Consider the following 27262-nt stretch of genomic DNA (forward strand, 5'->3'; position numbering starts at 1 on the left):
AGTCACCCACGCCACATCAACACACGCCGGGGCCGCTGGAAGCAAGTGGGTCAGTGGGCGGGGGGGGCTCTCATAGCGGAGATGGGAGCCCTGCTCCGGGCCGCCCGCCGAGCCGGCAGAATCAATGGCCTCCTGTTGGTCACCAACTTGGCCAGCAAGCCATCCGTAACCCCTAGCAACCTGAAGAAATGTTCGATGTTTAATAGTGAATGCATGTGAGTGTGGTTCTTGATGATAACAAACCCAATCGTTGCTTTATCCCAATGTTGTTTCTGTAGTACACCACTGAACAGAACCTGAACCCTGAGCAGACTGTGAGCGTTAGACACAGAGCGAAGCCGTTGGAGATGTGACGGGCTGTTGTGGCTCTCTGCGGCCCGTACTGAAGAGTCTCCTCTGTGCTTTGTTTAGTGGTGTTCATCTCTGGCAGTGGCATGTACAAGAAGGTTCCCCCAGAGGGAAACATATTGACGGATGTCTGCAAGTGCATCGGGGTGAGTTATCGATCATCCCGTTAATCGCGGGGACATGGGAGTGAACGAGTTCCAGATGTGAAAGGCCTGTGAAAAGCATGCATGGAATCATAGATGAATGATGCAATGCTATCTCCTGCTGTTATGAATATGATTTGTTACTTTACTTTCTAGGTATTTCAGGATTGTATCATAAGAATCTGTGTAATAGAATGAGAAGCACCAGTATATGAGGTCTGAAAAACCTTTTGGAGAAGTGATATAGAGATAACAGATGAATTGTATTAAGGTTTGGGTGGGGGGTCTAAACTTGTTTTACCGATTCACCAGTCGTAGTATTACACAGGGTTGTTTAAAGGACAATACCGGTCTGGGTGATAAAACCATCATAACTCTATCCTGGCCTCTCTAAAAACGTTGCCAAAAACAATATAGTTTGGCTTAATTATTTACATGTGCCGATTCTTCCCCCCTCTCTGAGCACATTCAATTGATTGAATATTCCTCCTTTCTTTTCTCTCTTTTTTTTGCAGTTTGCTATCCAAAATCGCATGAGAAGCTCCAAGCATGATGCGAAGAGGAAACACTGGCTGGACTGGGCTGAGGAGAAGTACTCAGTACGATGTTTTGAAACCTCTGCACCCGAAGGAAATGACATGTCTCTAGAGTCTAGACCGAAGGGCTTCCCTGCACCCATTGAGGCCCAATTCGACGTTTAGTACATCGCTATGTTTGGTTTTAGCAGCTTCCTACATGCCATTTGTGTTAAAAATGTGGAGGCAAACACCAGAGAATTGCTATTCATTGATAAGCTCCCTGTAAAGAGCATGAACGTTTGGCTGCTTTTGCTTGGTCAACTACTGGTCTTCTAATGTGTCTAAGAAGGAAGCCACTTAAACAATACACCCTAAATAACCATAAAACTTCTTCAAAGTATCTTGGATATCGGCAACGACTCAAAACAGATGTAATACATTGGTGGATTTATAGCAGTGAGATTGTTGAAACGATTTGGATATGGAGATGGAAATGTGTTTTTTTGGGTGGGTGCCGGTGTGACCACGAGGACGTCTTTAACCGGTGAACGCGGACGTTCCCTCTGCTCGTCTCCACAGAAGCGTCTGATTCAGGAGATCAAGATGGTGCTGAGGGTGCTGACGCTCTACATCCCCCTGCCCATGTTCTGGGCCCTGTTTGATCAGCAGGTACTCAGAGACTCCCTCCTCCTGAGACTAAAGCTCCTTACTCAACAATAAACCAGCTAGAAGCGAACGGGCCTTTAACGAGACCTTCTGTCTTCTGCTTTATGTGCCAGGGATCCCGCTGGACTCTGCAGGCCACCAGGATGAACATGGCGCTGGTAAGGGTTTGTTTGAGTGCAGTCAGGGTTTAAATCGTATACGGTTTGGTGGGAGTGATAACTATGACAATAACTTTATAGCAAGTGATAATCATCGAGATAGCCTCACATTTGGCCCATCCCTTTGTGAGGATGACTTGTAAATTCCTTGGAGTTTTATTTTATAGCGATGTGGCCCTTGATAAGTGTAAAGTGTCCTCATCTCTGTGGAGTCCATCAAGTTCAGTTGAATTGTGGCTCCTATTTACTTTAACGTGGCTTTTACCCCCCAACAGAGTGAAGGTTTCACTGTGAAGCCTGACCAAATGCAGGTATGGCTCTGGCAGCTTACCGCCCCTCTCCACACACACAGAGACACACACACACACACACACACACACCCACACACACACACACACACACACACACCTAGACACACACACACACACACACACACACACACACACACACATCAACATCCACACACAAACACAGACACACCCACACCCACATCCACACACACACACACACACACACACACACACACACACACACAAACACACACACACACTGAGCCTTTTAGCATTTTTACAGATGTTATAGAAAAATGATTTCTGTTTGCTATCCTCCCTGAGTCCGTGCTGAACTCCAACCCTCGATGCTTTTATGACAGTTCTATGACTTTTATGCGGTACGTTAATGACTTATTTACAAGTATGTTTTCCTCCTCCTGTCGTCCTGTAGATGCTAAATGCTCTGTTGATCCTGGTCTTTGTACCCATCTTCGACTTCATCATATACCCGCTGGTGGGCCTGTGCAGGGTTAACATCACGTGAGTTCATCGTCGGTCTTTAGCCTTTAATTGGTAAATGAGGCGTGTTGGCTTTGGCCTCAGAGGCCGCATATTAACCGTTGACTCAGTCTTTAACAGTGGAGGCATACATAGAGAGCTGTGTGTGTGTGTGTGTGTGTGTGTGTGTGTGTGTGTGTGTGTGTGTGTGTGTGTGTGTCTGTGTGTGTGTGTGTGTGTGTGTGTGTGTGTGTGCGTGTGTTTGGTTGTTCTGTCTATTGCAATACACATAACCTCCACCTATCTTTTCTCCATTGTGTTCAGTATCAGAATTATCAGAATTCTGTATATAATTCTCTAGTATGTAAACATTCTCCCTCTCTCTCTCTCTCTCTCTCTCTCTCTCTCTCTCTCTCTCTCTCTCTCTCTCTCTCTCTCTCTCTCTCTCTCTCTCTCTCTCTCTCTCTCTCTCTCTCTCTCTCTCTCTCTCTCCCTCCCTCTCTCTCTCTCTCTCTCTCTCTCTCTCTCTCTCTCTCTCTCTCTCTCTCTCCAGGCCCCTCAGGAAGATGGCCTGTGGGATGATCTTTGCGGCGGTTGCCTTTGGTCTCGCTACTCTAGTAGAGATCAATGTGATGGTTCGTATGCAAAGCTGGACATTCCTAGCCATAGGCTGAGTGTCAAACATCAGGATTGGCCACGTTTCAGCTGCACATATTAGAGTAGTTTATTTTACTTTATGTAGCCCCAGCCATGACTTCTTTCAGCTGTCTCCTTGGTTTTCATGGCGGCAACAAAACCTGTTAATTGATTGTATTATGTATTATACGTATTAATAGTTTGATGTTTGATGTTGTCTGCATAATGTCTCAAACGTAGTTTAGGTTGAAAATGTCTAGACAGATGTGCACGTTGTTAGTTATCCCTGGGTCATGGGGATGGGTTTTGTCTTCAACCACTCAGTCATTTACCACACACACACACACACACACACACACACACACACACACACACACACACACACGCGCGCGCTTGCCTTTGGGGCAGCCACACTGGAGTGGAAGAATGTTCATGGCCCAGCGTTTATCTTGGACATTAACCTACTTACTTGCTAACTTACTAACTTAGATGGGAGGATGCACACTCACACCAAAACACACACACAAACCCTACACACACAAACACGCACACACTTACTCCCCTCTCTCCTCTCTCTGCCTCCCTCTGTCTGTTCTGCTAGAAGTCGGTGGTGGAGCCCACGGGACCAGGAGAGACTCTGGTTCAGGTCTACAACCTGATGGAGAGAGAAGTCTCTCTGTCTGTCCCCGACTCTGACCTGTTTGAGGCGCCCATCCATTCCTTTCAGGTAAGGATGGCTGGATTGTTTTCATGTGACTGTTTGTGCACAGTTTGATCTGTGTTTCTGTTTTTCTTGCACTTTTCCATCCTTATGTTCTGTCACATGTGTGCTCCATTGACATCGGAGGTGACTCAAAGCCTTGTAATGGCGGAAGTCCTCTCGTTGGTACGTTTCTAACCCCAGACCGCGGCTGTGTGTTCACCAGGACCCCCAGCAGTACAAAACACTTCACCTGGGGGAGCCGAGCACCAACCTGACCATAGGCGTCAACGCCACTCAACAGTGCAGGCAGCTGTTCACGGAGCAGCGGGCCTACAGTCTCTTCTTGTACCCGGGAGCGCCGGGAACGGGAGTGGAGTGTGACCTGGTGAGTGTGGACGGAGAGCCCAGTCCATTGAGCTGGATGTTAATGGATGTCCAGCCTTCAGGAATGAATCACTAATCACAGAATCATTACCGCGTGGGCCGTGTACGCGTTTCTTCTGTCGGCTTCTGCTCACTTCCGTGTCGCTGTATTTGTTGTTCCAGGTGGAGGACAATATTGAGAAAGATCCTGGCGGGAATGCTTTTTTGAGGTATATTATTTATACCTTTAGATAGATATTATATATACTTTTTTTCTGAAATGTTATTGTATACAACTACATTATGTACATGCATAACACGTTAGCTTTGATTCTCACGATGACGACGATGATGATGATGATGTGGATGAGGATGACAAAGTGATCAAAAGATGAAGAAACCACCAATCTTGTGTTACAGGTTCATCAGCGAGCTGCCTGAAAAAACCAGCGTGTATCTTGGGGACGTTCCCATCGATGTCCAGGCTAACTACGTCATGTCCCCAATCCAGAACCTAACAAGGAATCGGTGAGTGGGGCTTTCCCCCTGACAGAATGTGACGGTGGTAAATGGTGACATTTATTTATTTGTCTCCATTTCATCACCTCTTCCCTGGTAGATACTCGAAGGTCAAGTGTGAGGCGCCATCCGGAGCTTGCTCCTACCTGGACCTGGGTCTTCTAGACTTTGGTGCCTCATACACCTTCATACTGGTGAAGGTACAGCGTGCTTTGACTACGCTCTCCAGTCTTACCGCCCGACACCATGTGGACCATCCCATAATACTTAGCTGCAGTGTGTAGAGTTAAGTTGTGGTTAGCGGAACAGATTTGGAGGAAATGGAATATATCATTCATAAGTATGTTTTCATTAGTGTATAATCAGTTGAAAATATGAATCGTTGGGTTTTCTTTATCTTAGAATGAGCCCTTTATAGCTACATAGGGAGCAGGTCCTCTTCTATTGAGCCTGCCATGTGTACAGAAGCCCAGAACAAAGAAACCGCTCCAGAGAGGAAGGTTTTTTAATCTTTGAAATCAAAAACTCTACCTTACTTGTAAGGTATGAACTATAGTTTTACAGACTGATGCAGTCCCACTTGTTTGGGAAGTACCTACTGGCACCTTACAGGCCACCGTAGTTTCTCATATCTCGTTGGAAAGGAATGGGATGGGGGGTATTCAGTTATTTACCAATATACAACCTCACCGCTAGATGCCGCTAAATCCTACACACTGTATCTTTAACTCATTGTCTCCCGGCTGTCATTCTCTAGAACGGCGAAAGTATCGTGGCACGCAGGTTTGAGGACGTGATGGCCAACAATGTTAACATCGCCTGGCAGATTCCCCAGTACGTCTTCATCACTGTCGGGGAAGTCATGTTCTCCATCACCGGCCTGGAGTTCTCTTACTCACAGGTGGGACTCCCCACCACCTTCCGTCAGCACCACTTATATCTGCTTCAATATTTCTTGTGTGTGTTGAGGAGTTAAGGGCAAACCGAACCCTGAAACTCCCCATTGTAGATGAAAAATCGAAACTGAACAGTAAGTCTTAAAAGCATAGGATGAGATGTAAATATGGACTCAAACTGCCCTCTGTAGGTTCATGGTCTTTGGTTCTAGTCGTTCTGGGGTTGCCAGGTAACATCAATCCAACCTTCTGGCAACACTCCCCTCAGATCTGCAGGAACGGGGACAGAGAAAACGGGAATTGCACTATAGCTCCGCCTCTGAATGACAAAACAGAAGTGGGCCAGGAGGCATTTTGTACACAGCTCTAACAGGGAGGCTCTAACAGGGAGGCTCTAACGGGGAGGCTCTAACAGGCTCTAACAGGGAGGCTCTAACAGGGAGGCTCTAACAGGGAGGCTCTAACAGGGAGGCTCTAACAGGCTCTAACAGGCTCTAACAGGGAGGCTCTAACAGGGAGGCTCTAACAGGGAGGCTCTAACAGGCTCTAACAGGGAGGCTCTAACAGGGAGGCTCTAACAGGCTCTAACAGGGAGGCTCTAACAGGCCTTACACAGCTGCTATCTGAGCGTGCTATCTGACGACCCGCCCACGTTGAAGAGGTACTTTTCTTAGATGGAAACGCGACGTGCCCGGAACCAAACCGAGTCGTGCCGAGTTGAGCCGTGGCGCGTCGAGCTGGTACTGTCGGTGGAAAAGCAGCGTAACAGGCGCTACACAGCTCTAACAGGGTGCTCCTTGAACTCATCCTGTTGGGGAGTTAAATGGGAGCACCAGGGAGGGAGGAGCAGGGAACACTCCGACCTGGCACAAGCCCAGAGGCCTTAGAGGAGAACAATTAACCCCTCTTTTTGAAGTTTAGACGGAACGGTGAAAACAAAAAATATTTTCCCACGTTTTATTTGTATGCAGTGGTCAGCTCTGCTAGACCATATGCCAGCTCACTCCCACGCCACAGTGATGTCATCGGGGTCAGAAGAAGCTGACTCCACAGCTGAATTAGCTTCCATGAAGCAACCCTACACCTCAACCTGCACCTCAACACGGCTTATCTGGATCTTTCTACTTCTACCCCAATGACAATGCTGTTTTGGTACAGAGTTGAACTGTCCCTTTAACTCAAAATGATTCGATTTGTAGGACTAACCTAACATATTACCCTGTAAACATGTAACCTTGTGAGGCAGCTGTATTCGCGAGATCACGATCTGGTGAGAATCCATCTTACCAGGCTTTAAGTTATGCGCTTGTGGTTGACACATCGTGGTTCGGACCAATCAGCGTCTTATGAGGAACCATGTGATCTACGTGATGTGTGATATCTGGTGATAGACAGAAGTGTCATCCAATCACCTGCCGAGTGTTTTTTGAAAGTGCCTGTCCTTTTCCAAACACCTTCAAAGGACGACTTCCGGATGGTTCTGTGTAACAAACCATTGTGCACGTCAGGTTAATCAACATATGCCGCCAGGTTAAAGAATGTGCAAGCATGTGCTTTATTATATGGTCTTTTACTATATACAATTGTTTTAGATATCTATAATATCTATATATAATTCAGCATCTTCTCCCATGGTCTCAAATGCCTATTGGACAACTCCAAGTGCGTTATTATATGGTCTGTTAGTATATGCAAGTATATTAGATATCTCTATCTATATATAATTCAACATCATCTCCTATGGCCTCAAATGCTTTATGGAAAACCCCAAGTGGGGTCCAGACCCCCAGGTTGGGAACCACTGCTTAAACTGGTGTTCCAAGATGTGACTCCCTCACCTTCTCTCTCCCCAGGCTCCGGCGAACATGAAGTCAGTGCTGCAGGCCGGCTGGCTGCTCACCGTCGCCTTCGGGAACGTCATCGTGCTGATCGTGGCGGAGGGGGGGGGGCTGGAACAGGTGAGACGACCCATGGGAACGTGTGAGCGTTGGGGACATCTCTCCTGGGCTAGCAGGGGGATTGTGAGCGCTGCACGCGACACACCTCACGTCTGACTAAACGTGTCCTTAACATACTTTGCAAAGGCAACGTTGTTGTGTGTTTAGAAATGGAATTTGACGTCATTTTGTGACATTCCATGACAGCGCATAGGTTAAAAGTTAACCTTGATGGGTGGATGGTTGACATAGGTGTAAAATACGTACAGATAAAGGCCGGCCAGAACAGCCACCTGATTGCGTTCAGTAAAACCCAGACGAGTGCCTATTGTTGTTGGATGAACTCTTATCCACAGTGCTGTGTCGATGTTTCCTGAGTCTTTCTCTGCTGTTTGCAGTGGGCGGAGTTTGTGTTGTTTGCGGGTCTGCTGGTGGCGGTGTGCATCATCTTCTCCATCATGGCCCATTTCTACACCTACGTGGACCCAAGTCAGCTGGACAAACTGTACCAGGACGACGTTGTGAAGGGAGGGAGCGAGGAAGAGCAGAAAATGAAGATGAAGGAGAAGATCACCAAACTATAAACTAACGTCTTCCCTCCTTCAGCCCTGTTCGGATTGGTCCGCTGGTATATAGCTCACTATTTGGGGCGTCACCATTTTGTAATGCTGTCTGAAATACTGCACTACTTAATGATGCCTTTAATGCAACCTCCCAAGAAGTTTAAACCTACAACCGGTGTGCACTCATTTCAGTACCATCTCCCATGATGCATAGCTGTTTTTATTAGAGATAGAGATGTCACATACGTGTTATTTCTGTAAATGAGCTGTCACAGGGTGACATCCCACACGTTTCGGCGACTAATACACGTCACACTGATAGACTTCTGGTGCATAATTAGTGTCAGACTTCCATACTTAATATAAATATTGCACAGGGATTAGAAGTTGAGGGCAGGTGAGCACTGCCAATGTCTTAATCAACTCTCTAGTCTCTGCTTTGCCTCAAAGTGGGTCAGTTTCCAGAGATGTTTTATTTTGTTTTTTGTAATTAATTATATTGTCGACTTACTTTATTTGTGATGTTTACGTGTAAAAAGGTGATGATTGTGTTTTCTTGTTTATCGTATGATCAGTGATGAAACGTCAATGCAAATCTGCTACTATATTTTTCCATTTTAACATGTATTTTAAATGACAAGAATAATATTATTTTGTGTTTATTGCGCCAGAAATTATACTTTAAAATGTTGCACAAAACATAGATTTTAGCTTTCTAAAATCTCTTTTAATGGTTAACCTTGTTTCCTATAATCTACTTTGGTATTAATCAGAGAACTATTCACTTACTAAAGGAGTGCCTTTTGCATTATGGATAAACGAGACCTTGCTGCTTTCCAGTATTTGATGTTAATACATTTTTTGAAAGCTTGGACACCATTCTGTAGAATCTTTTTAATTCATTTATTTTAAAACAAATGTATAAAATGTATGCATTAATTAACATTCATTTTACAATTAACGCTGCATCTATTCAAAGTTCCTGGAGAACCCTGACAAATGTTCTGCAATTCAAAACACCAGTTAAATGCTAATGGCTGACAATTAGCATTGGAAGCATCGCCCCATCACAGTAGCATAACAATCTACCGTTGATGTTGGACAGCAATGCTTTGTTTACTAAATGAGGGCAGAGGGCATGAAGTAAACAAATATCCCACTAACAATGTCAAGTAAACGACTTTCTATTCCTTTAAATTAATAACAACATTGTGGATCAATTTTTCTTCCTGATGCCGAGTTAGGTTGTGCAAACAAGGCATGCGTCTGCAAAATCCAGGAACTTGCTTATATTTATCCCCATGTTTACACAATCGGATTATGAATTGCTCAATTAATCCTCAGTTATTTCCCCCAACTGTTGATTAATGAATTTCTGTGACTCATCAGAAGCTTGGAATCTGATTACCCAGGGGGGAAAGCATTTCACTCCTTAAACACCGCCAACGTGGCCTTAAAAGGGATGCTTTAAACCATGGGATTCTGGTTCTGCCAAGTAGTGGGCTGGGGTCAAAACCTTAATCTGTCAAGAGAAAGCTCAGCACCTCACTGGTGTCCCGACGGCTCCCGCTAACCCTAAAGTTATTTGAGTCAAAGCCTCTTTCGTAAACAACCACGAAGACTGGTATGATGCTCCTCCGAACACGGTCTCCACGCCGCCACCAGCACCACGAGCCCACGTGTCATTTACTGCGGCTCTAAACTTGAACGCCGCGCGGGTGTGGCGCCGTGCCGCCTGCGGCCCCGCGTCTCCAACAGCAGCTCTGTGACGCGGCTGACGACATCAGGATGCACCAGGCAGTCCAACAGGTCGTTGGTGGTGATTGGCACCGCATGCCCCGCCCCCGGGGTCTGATCCCGCTCGGCGGCGTCCCCCCCGGACCCGCCCGGACCGACGGCGGACCGCCCCGCCGCCGACCCGGACAGCCTCGCCTGCTTGGTTGGTGTTTGGGCGGAGCGGATCGCGGCGGCGGCGGCGTCGTCATGGGGGGGGCCGCGGGGCACCGGGATGAGGTGTGGCCCAAAGGCAGCGGTAAGAGGCGCGGGGCCGGCGGCCCGCCCGGCAGAGTCTCGTTTCAGGGCTCCTGTTGTGACCGGCGGTTGCTGCGTGCACGCCCGCACTGCCAGGTTCAGGCACTGCATGTTTTCCTCGTGAGTTGCCACTTCGTCCTGCAAAGGACGAGGGAGAATAAAAGTGGTGAGCGGTGGAATTATATTCTGCTTCACATCGTCTGCAATTAAGCAATCCACTTAAGAGAGATCCTGCAAATCTACAGACTACATCAGTGTCTGACAGCGTGTCATTAGTCAAACGACAAGCCAAATATTGATTCAGATTGTAATCCTTTATTTATGAGCTCTGTATTAGTGTCATCTCCCAGGATTTTGGCCGGCTGAGTTTGAACTCAGTGCGAACTCTGGTATCTGGTACACCAGACACCAGATATTCTCTTCTTCTGCGTCCCATCACAAGTTCCTAAGCTCTTCCCGAACCGGGAATCACTCCCTGCACGTTAAGAAGGACTGAAACACCATCTGTGCTGTGGTGGACCGCAGCCTCGGCAGAGCCTCCCTGACGGCCGCAGAGAGGAGGGGGCGTTGTGTGGAGGGCGGGGGCGACGGCCACAGAGAGGAGGGGGCGTTGTGTGGAGGGCGGGGGCGACGGCCACTCGTCCTGCTCTCGGCTGCGCTGAGAGGAGCCTCAGGAGGTTTTTTGCTTCCACTTTCAAACAAACATTCAAATAAAGCTTCATGTGAAATTGCTATGCAAGCAGCAGCCGCCCAGACGCCAGAAAGACGTGTGTACAATCACAGCCTTCTAAGCCTGAGGCAGTAATTACACAACCGTTGTGTGACGACAACGTTCCTAGGAGAAATCAGCTCAATCGTGTTATCAGCGGAGTTAAGAATTTGTATAATTCTTCATTCGAAACTTAATCCATTCGGTCAGACATCTCAGAAGTGATCGTGTGTGTTTCAACACACTCCTGCCAACGCCGTGGATTGGATTTTGTGGTCCGAGTCTAGCCAGGCGCAGTTGAAGACAAGTCATGTAAACAACACTCCCTCTCCCCGTGTGGACGCCTCTACCTCGGTGGGATTGAGCCACGTGTCGCGGTTGTCACGGCTCGGCGCGGCTTTCAGCGCGCACACCACCGCCTTGGTCACGGCCTCGCTGACCCTCGCCTCGTCGTCCACTTCCTGTCACGGAAGAGAGAGTCAACAAAGGCCGGTCAGTCGGGTGGGAGGGGGGAGGGGGGAGGGGGGACGGGGGACACAGGTTGAAGAGCAAGAGAGAATGGAGCATGGGTACGCTGTAGGAGAGGGATGGCGGGTAGGAGGGGGGTGGGGGCTGCTTGCAGAGATTCCAGCACATCAGTGACCTTGCAGGGAGGGACGGCCCAGCTGAATAAACCCTTCTCTGGCAGAGGCTGGGCTTCTTCTGCTGCAGGCACTCTAATGCACACACACACACACACACGTACCAACACACACAACACGAGTGTACAAGAATTCTGCAGGAATACTCATATACACACACACACTCTCACCCAGTGATTGTGGATGTGCCCATGCACACACAACACACACACATGGTGTGCGTCTGCATGCAGACACAGAGAAATAGACACACACACACACACACACACACACACACACACACACACACACACACACACACACACACACACACACACACACACACACACACACACACACACACACACACACACCATAATGACGGTGTCATCCTTCACTACAGGACGTGTTCATTGCTCAGATTGGGGATGTAGCGTCGGATGGCAGCACTTAGCACTGTGAGCATCAGCCATCCGTTAGCCTGGGGGCTCTTTCAAAGTAATTGGCTCCCCTCAAAATGCTCATTTTTTTCGCCTGAAGAGCCCCTTTCATTTTGAGAGAAAGCATCAGATATCAGTCGTCTGTACACACTAGGAAGCAGAAGGTGTGTGTTGCGTGGAGATGGTGAGATGGAGGGGGTGCTAGCTCACCAGCTCTATCCAGGTGTTGACGCTAACAGTGACCGCGTCCAGGGACTCCACATAGTGCCACCAGTGTCTGGGGACGCACAGCACCTGTGGGCCACCGTTCAAGAGGGGTCAACTTTGTCCTTGGAATTGCCATTGTTCAGCAGACACAATTACAGATGATGCAATCATGCGCACAATCCACTAGGGGGCAGTACGTCACCTTTTCCAGCCCAGCACCCAGTTCCCTCTCCAATCTCTTTTCGAATGAGATGGCTTCATTGATTCATTGACGCGCAATGGCATGAAAGGAGCACCGCTCTGTGCTTTGTTTGATTTTGCTGAAATATTCTAAGCTTTCCAATAGTGTAATCGCTGTGCACTCAGTGTCTCATTTGTGTTGGCAGCTGACACAAGTGCCTTGGCGTTGATGGGGCCCATTTGGACTGATCATGGCTTATTAAAATCATAGCAGAAAAATGGTGGGTATCGGGGAATGTGAAAATTGACAAAAAGACAAAAGCACTGAACTCGAACCGAACTCGAATAATTCTGTTAATTAAAAATGAAATACGTAAAAAACTAAAAGCTTTGTATCACATGATACGAGTTTAAAATATACCATGTGAGTGCGAAGAAGAGGTGGCTGTGATTAGAGTGTGTGGGGCAACGGGGGACTTCTGAGGTCGCCCACGACGACATCGATGATAAGGACGGAGACCGAACTTCTATGTCCGTGCAATGTTTTGACTTTTGGGGAAAAAAAACAAAGTCTGGCTGAAACCTCAGCAGCACTGTGTCAGAAACGGTGGGCGAGGAGGAGGGCTTGTGTGGGGGTGGGGGGTTGCACAGAGAAATCCAGGTTTCTCTGTGCAAGCAACCAGATGAGGATAAGGGCTTTCTGTGTTAGACGCAATGCATACCGATCAGGCCCGTTTCAACCCGTATCTGCCAGGGTGTTTCAGAACTGCGAGGCCCAGGTTGTAACGAGCATACCACCTCAGCCCATTAAAAAAAAATCCATGCACGTAAAAGACCATAAAGACCAAGATACTGGTTCTGCTCTCCATCACGAGGACGTTGCGTGATGAGCAATAAAAAAGCATTTTTATGATTACGCACTCTGTGCGGAATCATAAAATGTCCCGTGCAACGCATTGTGTAACATGTTGCAGAACATTTATCACACACGACAAATTCTGTGACTGCATATCTGTCTGCACAGTCAACTTAACCAGCATTTTAGTCCCTCTCACCCTGGTCCAGTAAAACTGTCGCGGAGTTGCAATACTAAAGAATCAGAGACATTCAAAGTGAAAAAGTGCTATATTTACTTATGCCGGAGTTACACCAAATGGTTCAAACCAGGTGGCTCAGAGTAAAGGCCTAGTTATGGTTCCACGGTGACGCCACCCAAGGGGGTTTACGGACCCTCCTTGTGTCCAGCCCAAGGGCCTGACGTGTGCGTCCCAAAGATTGTAACCTTGCATCGAGGCGACGCAGCAGCAAGGGCTGTGATTGGTCCGCTCACTAAAACCCAACACAGAACCAAAAACAGGTTCACGCCTGCGTCGAAGCGTCTGCGTGGTCGTTGCGTCGACGTGGAACCATAACTGAGCCTCTAAAGAGGCTTTTACTTTATAAACCGGCGCTACGGAGGCTTCCATCTCTGGGAGGGAGGGAGGGAGGGAGGGAGGGAGGGACGGAGGGAGGGAGGGAGGGAGGGAGGGACGGAGGGAGGGAGGGAGGGAGGGAGGGACGGAGGGAGGGACGGAGGGAGGGAGGGACGGAGGGAGGGACGGACAGACGGAGGGAGGGAGGGAGGGAGGGAGGGACGGAGGGAGGGAGGGAGGGAGGGACGGAGGGAGGGAGGGAGGGAGGGAGGGAGGGCGGGGCCGGGGCTGACCTGTCCAGGCAGCAGTGTGACCCTGTGGGGCCTGGCCGTCCTGAAGGCCGGGAAGCGGCCCGGGTCGGGCCGGACCACGTCCACCCGGCTGAAGACGCTGGACTCCTCGTAGGGGATCCGCGTGGGGTACATGCTGGCCGTGTCCTCGGGAGGAAACAGGTGCCAGCGCTTCCTGTTTGACGACAAGAAAGAAAAGCAGAGCTGTCACTCAGTGGGCCGGGGAACCTGTATAATAAAAAATAAGAGGTTTACGCCGATACACAGAACACAATCGGACCAGCTACTACAATGGGACTGACGGCACCATCGAGCTGATAAGGGAGGGCAACATCCACTCCTCAAACGAGGACATCCCCATCAGTCTCTTAACCCAACACTTTTACGGTGTTCCTCCAGTCTCTGAATTGTTCCATTGTTCTAGACATCTGTGGCGCTTTCAAAAGCGTTGACGTGCTCGACTGCTCCAATTCAAGTTCATCTGTGTCACGACACCGCGATCACAAAAGCTCTGTGAGCTTCAAGGATTCCTCAGCATTCTGTTAGAAGATTCCTTACACAGATCCACAGCGACAAAGAACCATCACCGTTATTTCTTTGCCTACTGAAATGGCTGCCGGATAAATGAAATGACCCCGAGACCCAATTACCGGTATAAGATAAGAAATGTGCTTGCTTGCGAAAGTAAAGGTGAGAGATAGGATACAAATTGATGTTTTTTCCTCTTTTTGTCAGGAGATCTCCGTACCACAATAGGGCCTGTGTGTAACATAATGTAGTCACCTTCTCTCAAGGCAGCCGACCTCACTGGATTTTTCCTGGCTTTAGACACACACACATACACACACACACACACACACACACGCATGTACGCACACACGTAGCGTAAATTATCCTTCAACTCAATTTGACAACATGAATTTCTGACATCTCGATCTTTTCGTAAGGATATTGCTTAGAATCCCCATTGGTGAAAGGATCTGTCAAGTAAACAAAAGGTACGCCATCCATACTTCTTGAATCAAGCAAACACACACGAGCACATGCACACACACACACACACACACACACACACACACACAGATTCATATCATCAGCCACTCATCATGACAGCTTAGCGGCTTAAGGACAGGAACATTTAGCCCACGCTGGCTGCTGGTTAGCCTCACCTTCCTTGCACCTGCAGCACCAGGTTGAAGCCGTACGAGTCCAGGTGACATGGGGTGTTGGCCCCCTGGGTGCCGACCCACAGGGTGCTGGCTCGCCCGTCACGCCCCTCAAAGCCAAAGTCGGACCACCTGACATCCTAAGAAAAAAACACATGTGATGAGTGCAGTGTCCGATGTGATGGGTCGATTAGAGATGTCATGGGAATAGTTTGGATTTAAATGAAAGGTTAGTGGGAAGGACAATGGCAAAAGGCAACGGCGTCGATCACAGTGATGCCATGGAGGGGGAGAGATGGCAAATATCTCAGGAGGGGAGGTAAAAAAAGACTGGACCCCGATCTCTGTGTTGGTGGAACATTCATGCCTTTGAGATGGATACCGTTGTTGACCAGACCGGGCAGAGGAAGTGTGTTTAAGTTTGAACCGTTCATTGAAAACATGCTCTGAATGTCAAGAACAAAACTATTTTTCTAAAACACTTTTGTTTTCTTTGTTGTATGCATTCTGAAGTTAAGAAAGGTAGACTCTGGATGTATAACCCACCCCCTGTTTCCATGATGGAGTGTTTGTTACTGCAAGTGGGCTTCCCTAATGCATTACTTTGTTAACAACCCAAAAGATTAACTTTGCCTGCCCTACGTCTGTGCATCTGCTCATTTGTCCCGCAAAACATTGTAAATCACCAACGAGCAGCTATTGACTCCGAGGACGCCCCTCTGAAACACACAGACGCCAGAATAAAGCAGCTGCAGACAGAGAGGTTGGGACGACCCCTGGTTTCTCAATAACAACTCCAAGGCAGATTATTTACATAAAAGCAGTAAGCAGATATTTAATAGTATATAATGGTCTTTTTGAATACGACTTTTAGAGATGCAAAACCAAATGCAGGGATTGTATTAAAATGTCCCAAGACCTACGACTGAATTCAAAAGACAAAAGCTTGGACGTGAAGTGTGTTTTTACAAAGCCTAACCTTGAAAATACACAAGGATGTTAATTTAATGTTTTAATAAATTGATGAGAAAATGATCTAATTACACTAGCAGTTTTCACACAACCACGCACTTTGAGACTGCTTCAACCTCACTCGCTAGTTAAAAGTTAACGAGACACGGGCATAAAATGAACACGCAACAGAAAATGAGCAACCATCAGACCAGGATAGCTGGTACCTGAAACCTGGAAGGAGTCTCCTGGAACAGGTGAGCGATGTACTTGTAGTCAGCGTAGGCCCAGTACTCGGAGAAGGGGTAGTCAGCAAAAGACCCCACGTCCGCCCCGCTGTGGCCACCGGTCCATCTGAGAAACTGGGCCAGGTCGGCCTCTACATAGGCACACTGTGTCTCAAACAGAGGCCCTGTGAACCAAGAACAATGAGGGGAGAGAGAGAGAGAGAGAGAGAGAGAGAGAGAGAGAGAGAGAGAGAGAGAGAGAGAGAGAGAGAGAGAGAGAGAGAGAGAGAGAGAGAGAGACACATGTATCGTAATCACTAATCAGCATTAATGACCAGTGCTGACAAAAACACCAGTACAGAGTTGGAAGACAGGTTCAAAATTAGACTTATTAGAATTGACTTATGCCCATACATCAAATGGTTTATAGGCAGTCCAAATGTTGTCACAGCTGGTTAAGCACAGTAATTGCAATACCAGGACTGCACATTCAATCACCACCCACTGTAACCAATTAAAAAATGTCTTCCAAATGTTATTGAAGTCAATAAAGTGTCCTCTGACTAACATTGCAGTCAGTAAATGGTATTGATGTATTCAGGTACATGTGGTACTATTGTTTTGATCTCGCCAATGTTTGTTGTCTTTTGTCTTACAGTTGGTCTCTTCTTTTCGACCAAGCCTGAATCTGACGAGCTTGTCTCCCAGGGAAGCAGCCAATTGGTCGACGCTCCAGTCGCAGACCGGCCAATCAGAGGCCATGTTCAGGAAGACGGCGGGCTGCTGTAAACCGTCCAGGATCAGCCGGGCCTCCGCGGGGCTGAACGGCTTCGCGGTGGCTCGGCCTGCCATGGCCCTTACTAGTAGGACAGTATATTAAAACGAATGACACGAAGGCTTGATACAGGTCAATGAGCGGTACGACATGTCTCTGTCATCGCTCAATCGCAGAAGATGACCCGAAATATATTAAAAAAAACTTCCAACGAGTTGAGGACGCTCAAAATAAAGTCCATCAACGGTACCGTATGTTCTAAGGAGTTCCGATGGGCTCCCTTGATCTAGACCCGTCTTAAAATAACGTGGTCTCAAATCCTCTCTTCCCGGATTAGTGAGATGTAGAGACCCTATTTGGATGTATTTGGGGCTTCTGGGGCTAACCCTTATTACGCAACACGTTGACAACACGGGACGTAACGTAACGCCTCAAGGAAGTAAACACATTCACTGTCGTGAACGTCTGCTGGGCTCTGTTCGAACGTGGCCGACGGTGAAATGTCCGCCATTGCGGCTCCGGTGACGCGGAGGCGGACCGCTCAGGGCGGCGGGGGGGACGATCCAAAATGGCGGTCACAGGAGCACAGTTTCCAAACGGCATACGACTTCCGCTTAGACATGCGCACTCGCGTCACGTCGACGGTAAACCGACCAGGGGTGGTTGTTGTTGTTATTGTTTCTGAGTGGTGATGGTGGTGGTGGGGGGGAGGCGACAAAAAAAAGTAAATAACGTAAAGTAGTTCCCGTCGTATTGTCGATGCCGATACCCTGTCATTGATTTGAGGGTACAACAACAACAACAACAACACAATGGGCACCGCGTCGAGCGACCAGGCAGAGAGGGAACCTCTGCTGTCCCCGTCCAGCCCGGAGACGAACGACCTGCCGGTGTACAGCAGGGTGTACGGGAGAAGATGGCTGGTGTTGACGCTGTTCTCCCTCCTGGGGTTCATGCAAGGGATGGTGTGGAACTCGTGGGGTCCGATCCAGAACTCGGCCATGCGTGCGTTCGGGTTCACCAAGTCCGACATCGCGGTCCTGGTCCTGTGGGGTCCGGTGGGCTACGTCCCCTGGCTGCTCTTCATGTGGCTGATGGATAATAAAGGTGAGTTCTCGGTTTTCTTTTTTCTTTTTTTAGAAGGTGCATTGCAGTGTCCGACCATGTCCTTGATTTTCATGTCTGATTTGTGTCCAGTGTTTATTTAGGCGTGTCTGTAATCACAGTCCGATTAGTAGCATCGACTTTTACCCAATGTTCTCGAAATTATGTTTAAATGTATGTATTCTGTAGTGCAGTGAGTGATCATATGTAAAGCTTAATGACTAGTCCTGATTACAATCTAACTGGGTGAAACTCCATAAATATGCCATGCCAGCCGTTGCCTTAGATCCATTGATCAACACCAGCTGGATCAATGGGTTCTGAAATGTGCTTTTATTTAGGACTTTGTGTTCTAGACCAGGTTGCAATAACTCGCTGCTACACTACATTATAACGGTGAGGATGTCATGGTTGTCTGACTTCCTTATCACATTCAGTCAACGGAAATAATGTCAACCCACTCAACACGTAAGATAAAGGAACAACACAAGAGATCCAATAACACCTCATCACGATATCTCAGGAGAGCACCCAGAAGGATTGTCTAATGGGAATTCTGCTTCTCAGAAGTGCTCACTCATTTGGAAAATCAACCACAATTTTTCTAAACCCACAAACCAGTGTGATACTTAAGATTGGTCCTAAACCAGTTCCAGCTGATCAGCTGACTGCAAGGTGAAGATCATGCACACACTAGTCAGATGACCCTACAACACAGCAACAGCAGTACGGTTACTAGGTAAACACTGCTGGTACGCCTAGCGACAACTTGTTATGCTGATTCATTCTTTAGCTTGGTCTAGGACTATGTGGATCTAAACCAAGGTAGATCTAGCACAGTAGATGTTGTGAGCTTGGAGTTTGAAATCAGAGATTCATGTTGCTAGGCTACTGGCTTGTTTGTGTGTTATCCCTGACAGCCCTGTCTACACATTTCCACATTTGTTCCCCTCACACATATGTACAAAGGAGGCTAAATTTGAATGTTGCTTGCAATTAGGCTCTCAACAATTCAATATGTGTAAGCAATTTGGGATTTTTTTTAGCTAAATTAATTTGCCTCTTGCAAATAAGTGTGAGGCCTGAGTGGGTTTTTTGAGACACTGAATCTTAATGTTTCTCACACACACACACACACACACACACACACACACACACACACACACACACACACACACACACACACACACACACACACACACACACACACACCATGTGGGGAAGCCATTTTAATTTGTACCAAACCTGGTGAGACTGCACTGTGTGATGGGGAGATAGAGCGTGTGTGTGTGTGTGTGTGTGTGTGTGTGTGTGTGTGTGTGTGTGTGTGTGTGTGTGTGTGTGTGTGTGTGTGTGTGTGTGTGTGTGTGTGTGTGTGTGTGTGTGTGTGTGTTCATGGCTGCTCTTCAGCCATGAAGAAGAGCAGGGCCACGTCAATGTAATATGTTTATCAAAGGTCACGTATGCTGAGGGTGCAGGATATATCAGAGAAAGCTGGTGAACCCCGTTAATGGACATTTTAAAAGGAAGGTTACTGTCTCTTGGTTGACCGGCAGTTCAAGCTTTGAAGTTCAAAGCTTCACATAAATATAGGATATGTGTAGCTCTTGATGGTATGGTGCGGTACAGTAAGAGAGTACACACTTATGGGTACAGAACCTCCGCCTAAAAGTTTATGTTCTCGGTCAAAAAAGGTGTCCTGTATATATTAAAGGCCACACAACCTGCCATGCGATAATGGCTTCTAAAACCTTGAATTCATATTATAATATTGCAAGAATAATCTATTCCCAATAATCCATTATGACTACCATCCCACTCAAACTTAGTGATTTGGCATCCTTCTTCAAACCCATCACCAACCCTTTGAAAAAGTCTTAAGATTTAATAGAAAAGAGACAAGGCTCATGAAATTTGGACTAGGATTTGGGATCACGAGACACAGTGTGTTTGTGGCGGGATTCGTCATTGTCGGTCAAGACCCTTCATTCCGATGACAGCCTATATTGTGTAACTTTGTTGGCAGAGAAGTGAAACACACGTCATTATGTCAAGTCGTATCTTACAAGAATATGAAAGCCAGACATTCAAACAAAGGGAAACCAAACCCTCTAGCCAAAAAGCTCAAGATTGTGTACATATTGGCTAGTCAGAGTAAGCTGTACCAGTTGGAAAAAAAGGAAATGGAAATGGAGAGTTCTCTTTAAATATATGAGAAACGGAGAGTCTGTTCCTTTTTTAGGGAACAAGGATTCTTCCCATATGTGTCAAGGCTGTAGTTTTATGTGCAGACCAGGTTGGGGGTGGAATCTTCGTCAACAGTAGCAATAGTTGCTTTTAATAAATGCTTTTTATTAATGCATCTTGGCCAATCAACACTCCAATACACACTCTCCCTTAGCCTTGTGAGACCATCCTTATCTCACACGTTCACACTTAACCATTTGAAACTCTTAGGATCAGTCAGTTCTTTGGGGAGGATGCTTCAGTCTGTGGTGTACCATGGCTTCGCCCAAGGAAACTGTAGTCATCTAAGGAGCAATCAAAACACATAATACAACTTTTATCTGAAATAGACTGTAAAACAATGTTAAAGGATGAAAGGATTTTCTCAAAGGTAAATATGTTTTTTTCTTGACTGATTTGGCAAGAGCATCACCCTGATTCGCTGAAAAATTTCAGAACGTAAGGCAGCTGCCATATTTTGAAACCTGTCAGTGTCCAGCCAAGGCCAGACTGACGTTCATTGCGAGACGCAAACTTGACTTGACCTGAATGTTCTCACGTGGCGCACTGTTTCCTGTCTCTGTGTGTTCCAGGTCTGCGCGTGTCACTCCTGCTGTCAGCGTTCTTAATGTTGATGGGCTCTGCGCTACGCAGCGTTCCACTGGAGGAGGAGCCACTGCGGCGATGGTAAGACTGCAGCCATGAAGCCTTTTTCAGGCGATGGTCAACCGGAGCCGGTTGACCAATCCGACATGAATGACAGAGTAGTCGGATTCTACACAAAGCAGTTGAAGGCAAATGCTCAAACAAACCCTTGCCTACCCTACTGTATGCCTCAAGGCCATTGTCTCAACTTGCATTGCATTGCAAGCAAACTAGCTGAAAGGTTTACAACTTACTACTTTTGAGAATAAGTCAATGCCTTCCTACATTTGACAAACAGAGAAATTCATAGGAATGATGAATGCAGTATTTCTAACACTGTTTTGTGCTATATATTATTCTTTGTTACATTTTGTGACTGCAAGCCTCCCCTTATCAGTCAAACACACTGAAAACCCACTGCCTTTTATTCAACACAGCCATAGAAAAATAAGAGAAAATGTGAGGATCAAATGTTCAGCATTGTGGTTTAGTTTCATGTTCTTCTTTGTTGAGTGCAGGGTCTTGGGAAAAGTCATTTTAATTATAATGTGTGTTTGCGGGGACGGAATTATATTCAGTATCCTATTCTTAATCTTTCTTGAAATGAATTGTGCACTCAACAATGCAGTAGCAAATTATTTAAATGGAGAAGGGAAACATTGAAAGCGCTTCCACACTGTGAATTCCGGGAGTGATTGGACCTTTTTTTTTATAAGGTATGTAGGGTAAAGGTAATTATTGTCGCTAACCTCATAACAAATAGACTATAAAGTAAATCTAAGCTTCGGCTAATATGGGCCAAATTGAATTATTTTTCGTCATTTGATTTCATCCTATTGCTTAATTGTGGAGTATTTACAACATGAATGGGCTAGTCTGCTGTTTTTTGGAACTGCGTGTCAAAGACACACTTTTTGTCCTTCCATTCTCCTTACGTCTCATGCCAACTGTTTAGAAAGCACAACATCACTCTCCCCTTAATATTCTGACCTGCCTGGTGGTATTGGAGCTAGTTGCCTTACGTGATTTAGGCTGCAGAATAAAACGGTTTCACGCAGCACTTTTAGGACCCTGGCCCGTGGCCCATCTCACACTGGGGGTCACGGCCAGGCCTCAGACACGGGACAAGAGGGGTGTGTCCGAGGCAGAGTGGAGCCCACAATTAATTACAGAGATATGGATGTGCTTGCAGAGTAGCCAATGGCTGTCCTCCCAGACTGCCCCCACAGTATATCTTCCTCCACATCAGCCTCAGCGGGCCAAGGTTATTCGGTCGTTATCCGGTGCAACCCAATACTTTTCTCGGTGGGGTTGTGAAAATGCAGATATAATGTGTGTTTATTCTCCATCATTATTATTCATTATTCTGTGCGGATCTTGACGTTAGCCTAAAAGAGCTTCAACAAACAGTGATGGAGAGCAGTGACCAGGAGATTGCAGGTTAGCCTGACAAAACCATTCAAGATTTATGCAAAGATTCACACCAGCTCCGGGGCCCGGGGCCTTTCCTGGGACGGCTGGCCCAGGAAAGTCCGCCTGTCAGCCCCGTAAGATCATCCAAGGTCGTTTTTCAGGGACCCGTACAGTCCCTGGACCTGAGGGCCCCCGAGGGCCTCAGTGGACGGGCCCCGCGGCCCCAGGACGGGCCCCCGAGGCCCTCTCACGTCCAGGGACTTCCTGGGGTCCTGGTTCAGAGGTCAGGGTGGGCTCAGGAGCCAAACCACGACCCTAAAACCTGACCCTTATCCTAAACCTTATGCTAAAACCTAACCTTAAAACCTAATCCTAAAAGCTAGTCCTAACACCAAAACTAAATCCTCAATGTTAAGCCTGACCTTAAGACCAAACCCTAACCCCATTCAGCTCAAAGGTGGGGAAGCGCTGCTCCGTGGTCTCCTGGAGGAGAAAGTGATTCCATGCAGTACCAGTAGATGGCGCTCTTTGCATTGTCTTTGTGTGCAGCTGTGTTCTCTGTCCACAGGACCTGTAAACATGTTTTTTTCTTCTTCTTCTTCTTCTTAAATTTTTTATTTTTTTTTTTTACTTCTGAGCGCTGTCATAGGAGTAAAGTTAGAGTGCATGTTGGGTCAGGTCTAACGCCGTAGTTTAGCTGAGATATGGTGCTTTGCAGGCACTTCAGGGGCAGCGCGCTGCGATCTAACGCAGCCTTTGATGCCCCCGCTCCCCCCCCCCCCCCCCCCACCTCCGCTCCACGGGAAGGTGGGAGAGTGGCTACATTCAACCAGGTGACCGTAACCTGAGAACCTCTTCTGAGTACCCTCGCCTACCCCCCCCCGTACCGATCCGCTTGGAGCTGTCTCAGCTTCTGCGACGGGATACGACCACCACCCCTCTCTGCTGCTCTTCTGATGTTTTTCCTCAACGGGGGAGCACGGCGCCTGCATTGTCTCGAGCCTCCCGTTCATCGAGATTCGACGGGAGTGGATTTGTGTTCCCCAGCAACTTCTGCTGTTGTGGTCGGGCCAAATAGATGGCGGGCCGCAGAGAGAAGACGGTTCAATGGCTGCTGATTAGTCCGAGATCGGATCGGGCCCACTGTCCGGCCGAAGCCCGCGGTCGATCTCTCATCCTCATGATCTAATCCACAGGAAACACCGTGGCTCTCGTTCTCTCTCATTCTCTCCATGTCTCTCTTTCCCTCGTTCTCTCTGGTTCTCTCCTCATCTCTCTTTCTCTCTCCCTCGTTCTCTCCGTATCTCTCTTTCCCTTGTGTTCTCTGTTCTCTCCTTATCTCTCCCTTTCCCTAGTTTTCTCTCTCTCTCTCTCTCTCTCTCTCTCTCTCTCTCTCTCTCTCTCTCTCTCTCTCTCTCTCTCTCTCTCTCACTTGCACTTCTGTCTGATTGCGCTAGAAAGGTACATCATAGAATCCAGGAGTGTGTAGACTGTGCTTCATGCCACATGTACTGCCATTGCAGTGCTGGCATTGAGCTGCTTTGTGTGTGTGGGCCTAATGGCAGTGGCGTTGTCTCTGTCTGGTCCTCTGAGCTGCTGTAGTGATTGAGGTCCAGTCGTGCCCGGCCTTGCCACCCGGAGTGGAAGCATCATTTCACCGTCGCTCCACTTTGGGCCCTGTCGCTGTCTCATTCTCATTCAGATTTCCTCTGACAGAGATCATCAATATCCATTAGTTTAATAATCCCTCGCTTCACGGACCGACCTCCCCCCACTCCTACTCCTGCCCGATGCCCACCAGCGTGTCCGGTGTCTTTTTGATTTACATTGAAATAAAAATACAGTTTTCCCCTCATCCATTTCGTCACCACTTTCTCCCTATTGTAGTAAAACATAGGTCTACCATTATCGAAAAGGTAGGAAGAAATATAACCGGGATGGACTACGTTAATGTTTAATGTAATGTTAATGTTTCTAATTGATTCTAATGAGTCTAATTGAGTCGTTAATTCCACATTAAATATCCATCATCTAATGTGGATATTGAATATGGAATGAAAAATGTTTTATATATTAATCCATGGAGACATTGACAACTTGTCCAAAGTTGGCTCCGGTCCGGCGTCCCCCCCAACTTATAATCAAAGCTGTTCCCAGGCCCTGACATCATGCTCATTGCTTCCGTTAAATCCATTGTCCCTTTCTTACTTCTTATTTTCCCCTTCCTCTCCTCCATTCGTCTCGTTCTCCCTGACTTCCCGCTAGGCCGCCCCGGACAGCACTAAACGAATAGTGTCCTCTCTGAGCTCACGGCCGATCAATCAGTCCCCGTTCTGTCTCCAGGCGGCTGTCTCCCGCACCGCTCCGGAGGGGGGGGGGATCAGAGCGCGTTGTGGTGATGGGTCGTGGTGGCGGCGGCGGTGGCTGTGGGGGTGACAGCATTGTCCTGCTGTAACTCTCCCGAGGCCCGAGTAAAGTGAAACGGTTGAAGTGAAACTCGACAGCATTTGTCAGGGCAGCAAAGGACTGCTGGAGTCCAGAGAGACGGTTTAGTTTTGCCCCCCCCCCCCCCCCCCCCCACTCGCCATCCCTCTTTTCCTGTATGCCTGCCATCACAAATTGGTACATCCACCACCCGCTTTTTCACTTTCACCTTTTACATTTTGCAATTATATCACAAACACTGGCATGTGGCAGTAGACCTTTACTTATTTTAGGGCTATAAAAATAAATGAAGGCTTGCTAGGGAACATCGACATGAAAGATGGTACGTTCACAGCGCGGGTGGACACAGGTACCGTCTGCTTTGAGACGTCTCAAACTTGACCTTCCCCCTGACCTTCCCGCGTGCGCCCGGCAGGTTGATCCACGGGGGGCAGCTCCTCAACGGCCTGGCTGGCCCCACCGTGATGAGCGCCGGGCCCCTGCTCTCCACCACCTGGTTCGCCCCGGACCAGAGAGCCACCGCCACCGCCGTGGCCGCGCTGGTCAACTACCTGGGCTCTGCCTCCTCCTTCATGGTGGGGCCCCTGCTCGTCCCCGCCCCCAACGACTCCACGCCGCTGACCACCCCCGGGGGGCCCGGGGCGCCCCATGACCTCTTCATCCGAGACCGGATCCAGCTGTTGATGTACTCGGGTATGTACCCCCCCCTGACAGCCACGCTGTCTCCCCCTCTGTCTCCCCCTCTGTCTCCCCCTCTGTCTCCCCCTCTGGGGGTGTAGCCGTGCCCCTACAGATTTGTAAACAATCAAAAGTTGAAATGAAAAAAAGATGCAAAAAGATTATAAAATAATAACGAGTTTAATCTTCAGTCTCCCCTCTGACGAATAGATTGCTGCAACCGTTCTGCTTAACTGATTCAGAAAATTAAAAGTACACAGACAGAAGAAGATCGAAGTAAGGGACTCGTGTTATGAACCATGGCTTAGCGGAGGCAGCCTTTGTTTAGGCGTAGGTTGCAGTCTGTTATTTATTGACCTCCTTTTCTTTCCTGGAGGACGAGGCCGACGTGAACGGAGGTCGTCAAAGGGATAAGATAGACGTTTACGCCCATTCAGGGATGAATTACGATTCATCAAGGAAGAAAAAGTTCCTTAACGGCGAGACAAGCCCGCAAAATGCCGGGGATTGATGGTCACGTTGGAAATCAATGCGCTTCTGTCTCATAACTCATGGGTAATTTGCGGCTGCTGTTCAATCAATGGAGGGATTATGATGATAGGGTTGTTTGGACAGCAGGTAGGCCGGTATAGGCACCCTTCCCTGAAGAGGTTCTGGTGCCTTGCCACCGCGAGCCATGCCACTGGAGTTGGGCTAGAGAATGCTGGATGAATCCCGGTTGTGGATGGACTGAAAGGCGACGTGAAATGGTGCATTCAGAGCGTGGGGGGACATGGATGGACATGGATATGATGTGATCCTTTTGGATTTCACTGAAGAGTGCAGAAATGGAAACACATGCTGCCTGTTTGTGCTAGTGTTTTGCAAGATTTACATGAAGGGGGACCTGAAATATGTTTATTATTGGTCGTCATGAGTCAAGTGTAGAGAAATGGATGTAAAAAAAAGTAGGTCTAGGTGACCAGCTCTGATGTACTGTTGGGCTGACCGTAATGGTGTTGCTCTCTGATCCCGGGCCGTAACGGTTACAGCTGACCTTTTCCAAATGTCACGTTGTACTGAAACAAGTGATCCTCTGCTGATAACGGCTCACTTGTCAATAAAAAAAGAATAACGTGTGTGTGTGTGTGTGTGTGTGTGTGTGTGTGTGTGTGTGTGTGTGTGTGTGTGTGTGTGTGTGTGTGTGTGTGTGTGTGTGTGTGTGTGTGTGTGTGTGTGTGTGTGTGTGTGGTGGTTTGTCCTGCAGAGTTTGGTGCGATTGCGGTGCTGTTTGGGGCGGTGCTGCTGTACTTCCCGTCACGCCCCCCTATGCCTCCCAGCGTGGCCGCCGCCAGCCAGAGACTCAGCTACAGGAGCAGCATCATCAGACTCCTGAGGTACACACACACACACACACACACACACACACACACACACACACACTATCCAAAGCCAAATTTCCCATGCCAATAATTGATCTAATGTAAACATAGACTTCTTTGTTAACGTCCTAAACAACGTCACTAAACAAACTAAACTATGAT

The 27262-nt window shown here is 47.8% G+C and overlaps 3 protein-coding genes across 5 annotated transcripts in view; 2 read left to right on the plus strand and 1 right to left on the minus strand.

Annotated features, from left to right (window-relative positions):
• The window catches only part of slc15a2 (solute carrier family 15 member 2), a 17751-nt gene extending 9420 nt beyond the window's left edge, over positions 1-8331 (plus strand). For both annotated transcript variants that reach the window (XM_084478743.1, XM_084478742.1), the window contains exons 8-22: positions 412-494; positions 1007-1090; positions 1589-1678; positions 1789-1833; positions 2109-2144; positions 2557-2645; positions 3157-3238; positions 3841-3966; positions 4166-4327; positions 4489-4535; positions 4726-4833; positions 4925-5024; positions 5582-5725; positions 7574-7678; positions 8056-8331. In XM_084478743.1, coding sequence (XP_084334869.1) covers positions 412-494; positions 1007-1090; positions 1589-1678; positions 1789-1833; positions 2109-2144; positions 2557-2645; positions 3157-3238; positions 3841-3966; positions 4166-4327; positions 4489-4535; positions 4726-4833; positions 4925-5024; positions 5582-5725; positions 7574-7678; positions 8056-8241 — 1487 coding nt within the window. In that variant the 3' untranslated portion in view covers positions 8242-8331. The remainder of the gene's footprint in view (positions 1-411; positions 495-1006; positions 1091-1588; positions 1679-1788; positions 1834-2108; positions 2145-2556; positions 2646-3156; positions 3239-3840; positions 3967-4165; positions 4328-4488; positions 4536-4725; positions 4834-4924; positions 5025-5581; positions 5726-7573; positions 7679-8055) is intronic.
• Positions 8332-8340: 9 nt separating this feature from the next.
• On the minus strand, positions 8341-17589 carry hspbap1 (hspb associated protein 1). The gene is made up of 7 exons (XM_084478744.1): positions 17110-17589; positions 16454-16638; positions 15279-15415; positions 14113-14284; positions 12231-12314; positions 11311-11421; positions 8341-10389 (listed from the first exon to the last, which is right to left on the minus strand). Exons 1-7 carry the CDS (start codon positions 17303-17305, stop codon positions 9907-9909), a joined length of 1368 nt encoding a protein of 455 aa, XP_084334870.1. The 5' UTR covers positions 17306-17589; the 3' UTR covers positions 8341-9906.
• Positions 17590-17908: 319 nt separating this feature from the next.
• slc49a4 (solute carrier family 49 member 4) overlaps positions 17909-27262 on the plus strand; it is a 41706-nt gene continuing 32352 nt past the window's right edge. Inside the window, exons 1-4 of one of the 2 annotated variants that reach the window (XM_084478423.1) lie at positions 17909-18335; positions 21152-21245; positions 25477-25754; positions 26986-27115. In XM_084478423.1, coding sequence (XP_084334549.1) covers positions 18041-18335; positions 21152-21245; positions 25477-25754; positions 26986-27115 — 797 coding nt within the window. In that variant the 5' untranslated portion in view covers positions 17909-18040. The remainder of the gene's footprint in view (positions 18336-21151; positions 21246-25476; positions 25755-26985; positions 27116-27262) is intronic. The other variant, XM_084478422.1, reaches the window with a different exon arrangement.

This window comes from Micromesistius poutassou (assembly GCF_964030765.1).
Source record: "Micromesistius poutassou genome assembly, chromosome: 14".
Classification (NCBI taxonomy): domain Eukaryota; kingdom Metazoa; phylum Chordata; class Actinopteri; order Gadiformes; family Gadidae; genus Micromesistius; species Micromesistius poutassou.

What these genes read in the sequence shown, in the direction of transcription:
- hspbap1 (XM_084478744.1), bottom strand. Translation starts at nt 17,305, where the DNA reads ATGGCAGGCCGAGCCACCGCGAAGCCGTTCAGCCCCGCGGAGGCCCGG. An exon ending in TCAACACCTGGATAGAGCTG is followed by an intron (nt 11,422 to 12,230) that starts GTGAGCTAGCAC and finishes CTTCCGTGACAG; the next exon opens with GAAGTGGACGACGAGGCGAG. An exon ending in CGTGGCTCAATCCCACCGAG is followed by an intron (nt 10,390 to 11,310) that starts GTAGAGGCGTCC and finishes CGTCCTTTGCAG; the next exon opens with GACGAAGTGGCAACTCACGA.